Source organism: Buceros rhinoceros, unplaced genomic scaffold (genome assembly GCF_000710305.1).
Source record: "Buceros rhinoceros silvestris isolate BGI_N320 unplaced genomic scaffold, ASM71030v1 scaffold10773, whole genome shotgun sequence".
Lineage (NCBI taxonomy): Eukaryota > Metazoa > Chordata > Aves > Bucerotiformes > Bucerotidae > Buceros > Buceros rhinoceros.
Window position 1 is genome coordinate 1 of NW_010403025.1, and position 3,746 is coordinate 3,746.

General features: G+C 43.3%; 1 protein-coding gene across 1 annotated transcript; it reads right to left on the minus strand.

The window, feature by feature from the left end:
- Nucleotides 1-212: 212 nt before the first annotated feature.
- On the minus strand, nucleotides 213-1,862 carry LOC104490542 (proteasome assembly chaperone 2-like; the record flags this gene model as incomplete). The annotated part of the gene is made up of 3 exons (XM_010132841.1): nucleotides 213-331; nucleotides 1,155-1,213; nucleotides 1,685-1,862. Coding segments are annotated over 3 exons (356 nt in total), but the record flags the coding sequence as incomplete, so codon positions are not given.
- Nucleotides 1,863-3,746: the final 1,884 nt, after the last annotated feature.

Here is a 3,746-nt window from a genome sequence, read left to right on the forward strand (position 1 = left end):
AGTCCCCATCCCTGGAGGGGTTTCCCAGCCCTTGTGTCGAGGTGGTGCTGAGGGACAGGGGGCAGTGGGGACCTGGCAGTGCTGGGGGAACGGGGGCCTCGAGGAGCTTAAAGGTCTTTTCCAACCTAAACAATTCTGTGGTTCTACGAAATAAGGCACTTTGTCAGATAGAACAGAAACATTAATTAGGTCTTTTAATGACACAAACATACCCAAGAAGTTGCTCATCATCACGCTGGTACGCATGGCTGCTAGACAGAAGAACAACTCTGGCGCATTTGCTGCTTCTCACCCAAGAAAGCAGTGTCTGACAGAACGGCCTGTACTTGTTCTTTATGCAAAGACAGAGGAAATAAGAGTGAAAAATATATTGTGTACTTCATAAAAAAACAACAACACTAAATGATACATATAATGTTTAGCAGTGATGCAATTTTTCCTTCATATCCATTTAGTATTCAGCTTTGGATATATTTTTAAAAAGTAGAGGACTGCTCTGGTTGTGTACTTAATCAAAACTACAGGTATAATGATAAAAATTATCACTGAGACCATGTTAACAACAGCAGTACCACCCATGTGCCATTAATACCAATGGAAAAAGCTTTAGATGGGATGGAAGGATCACACGGTGTTTTTTCACACTTTGAACTGCTAAAAACTGCAGCACAAAATTTTGCTGGCATTGTATTCTGCTTGTTCTAAACTACAGCCACTGTCCAGTGAATAAGCACTTATAAATACTCCATTCTTTACATAATGAATGCACTGTAAATGAATATAGGACACTACAAAATAATTACATCAGAGTAACACCAAAAATTAAGCTATTACAAGAAAAGAACACAAAAACCCAATAAATGTAAAGAAAAAAAAAGAAATGGGCAAAACTCAGACCTGTTAATAACTAAGGACATATTTGCATGAAAATCCGCCAACATAGGCAGGCTGTTCTGGAGCTTGGAAAAACAAACCCAAACTTCAGCCCACAGTGACTGCAGAAGTCAGTTTTTGTCAGCTAAAACTGTAGTATCAAGGGCAGAGGCATTACAGCACAAAAGCAGAACAGTATTTTGCAAGGCTGCTTCAACTATTTGCCAGCAGAACTAGTCAAACCGAACAGTGACACAAGAACAATCAGTGAACGCACATACCTTTATAAAAGGTGATCTGATCTGCAGAACTACAAGGTTCTTTGAAGGTAACGAATACACTACAAGAAGAAATAATTGTTTTGTAAGGGGAAAGCAAGAATGAGATCTGGGTTTAGAAGTGGTCAGATTTATCCAATTTACAAACATGGGAGGGAGGGGAGGGGGAAAAGGGAGGGGGAGGAGAATAAATACCCTTCTACACCAGGAACTCAGCCTGCATTCCAGCAGTTTACTTTAAATACGTGCACACTTCATGGTGCTTTGGGTTAAAACCGCAGGGAGTTTTGGCTGCACAGTAACATGGTTGAAATTCAACCTTCCTTACTGGTTCCACATATCACGTGGGTTATCCTAAAGAACAACAGTGACAGTTTCCTCTGTGGAGTGTAAATACATTCCCACCCATAAATTAGTGAAGTTGTTATTACTGATCTTAGTCTAAACATCGTTCAGGTAGGCAAAATGTAACCACAACAAAAGCAAATGTGACATTCCTGCACCTTACAAATACCTTCAGCATCAACACCCACCTTCAGCATTTATACTCAGCTCGCCCGAGTTGTCTTCTGCTGTTGCATACGGGTTATTCCCAACCATTGGCACCAGGCAGTCCGTGTAGAAGTAGCCAACTTTGGTCATGTCCAGCGTGGAAATCACTAGATCTATTGCCAGTTGACCGACATTTCCCACCGACACTGCTGGCTGGAGTAACAGAAGTTACTGAATTACAGTGTGTCTTCTGCACAATACACGATGCTCTTCAAATAGTGAAAGTTTGAATCACTTCAGTGCTGGTCAAATGCCATTTCTAAAAGCGGCTGCTCATCCTCTCACACAGGGGGCTGTTTCTTAACAGATAACTAACACACGCTTTGGTCCCTGTCCCACAGAAGCATCCAGACCACTGCTGGGAGTAATCCCTTCTCACTGTAAACTTGAACAAAGGCTTGGAAACTTGTCTCATCCCTCTGTTTTTGGGGATATGGAGTAGATAAGTCACTCACACCACTAATGCTGAGATTGGCAAACCTCAAGTGACACCTAACGGTAATGCTGATATTGAACCTGTAAAAAGCTCTCAACTTAAGTCACACACAGGAGTAGGGTTTTTTTTTAAATCTTTAAGGATGAAAATGCTCTGGGTCATCTTGGATTCATTTCACAGGAACTGCCATGGGTTATCACCAATCGGGGCAGGTACTGACCTCATCTGACAGCACAGAAAGAGAAATTCAAGAATTTGTGTGCTTCTACAGAAACTAATAGTAAAAGGCAACAATAAAATTTTGGGTTCCTTCCCTCATAATCTACAAGCAAGTCCGTGTCTATGAAATACTGCTGCCACCACCTGTGGGAACGCCGAATTTGATGCTGCGAAGCTCACCGTGAAAGAGGACAGCCATTTGAACCTGTAAAAAGCTCTCAAGTCACACACAAGAGTAGGTTGTTTTTTAAATCTTTAAGGATGAAAATGCTCTGGGTCATCTTGGATTCATTTCACAGGAACTGCCATGGGTTATCACCAATCGGGGCAGGTACTGACCTCATCTGACAGCACAGAAAGAGAAATTCAAGAATTTGTGTGCTTCTACAGAAACTAATAGTAAAAGGCAACAATAAAATTTTGGGTTCCTTCCCTCATAATCTATGAGCAAGTCCGTGTCTATGAATTACTGCTGCCACCAACCGTGGGAACGCCGAATTTGACGCTGCGAAGCTCACCGTGAAAGAGGACAGCCAGCCCTTACAGGCTGGTTTTTCAAGTCTATGAATTACTGCTGCCACCAACCGTGGGAACGCCGAATTTGACGCTGCGAAGCTCACCGTGAAAGAGGACAGCCAGCCCTTACAGGCTGTTATTACAACCTGGCTGGCGTTCAACAGCCAGTTACTACCAGACAAAGGAAACAGCCGTGATCTGTTTCCTGCAGCCAGTCAGCTGATGTGGAACGGCTTCCCGAGCAGCGTGCAGAGTCATCCCTGGCTGCGCACCCTCACTGAACGGCAAAAAAGGTTACTTTCACTAATACAGTAAAGGGACTCACTAGCAGGAAAAATAATGCAGCCTGCACTGGAGCTCTTATCCCACAATAAGCCGAGTAACCTCAGGTAGATCATCTTAAATTGATTTCATACCATGTATGAAGGTGATTAAAATACTTGTTAAAACAATCCTTGCTGGAGTTTAAATATAGGGGAAACGAGGAAATTTTCATTGAAAACATTTATATATCACATCTAAATTAAACAAATAACCTTTTATTCTAGTGGCAACTCACAAGTACTACAAATCTTGTAAAATGACACAGGGCATTTTGGTCTTGGAGCGATATCACATGGCTATGGCTCAGCACGTAACTGCTTGACAGCAGCAAAAACCAGGGGGCTGAGGAAGGAGAAGCTGACAGCACTACGCTTTGCTGGAGACAGCCCTGGGAAGGACACCTGCAAATCCTCTTTAACTCGGCACAGCATCTGATACACACGCAGGCACTGCAAACGCCTGCCCAGCCTCTCGCTTTCCCACAGACAAGCACCCAGCTCTGGGGCGCCCAGCACGTAAGAAAGACACGGAGCTGCTGGAGCGGGGCC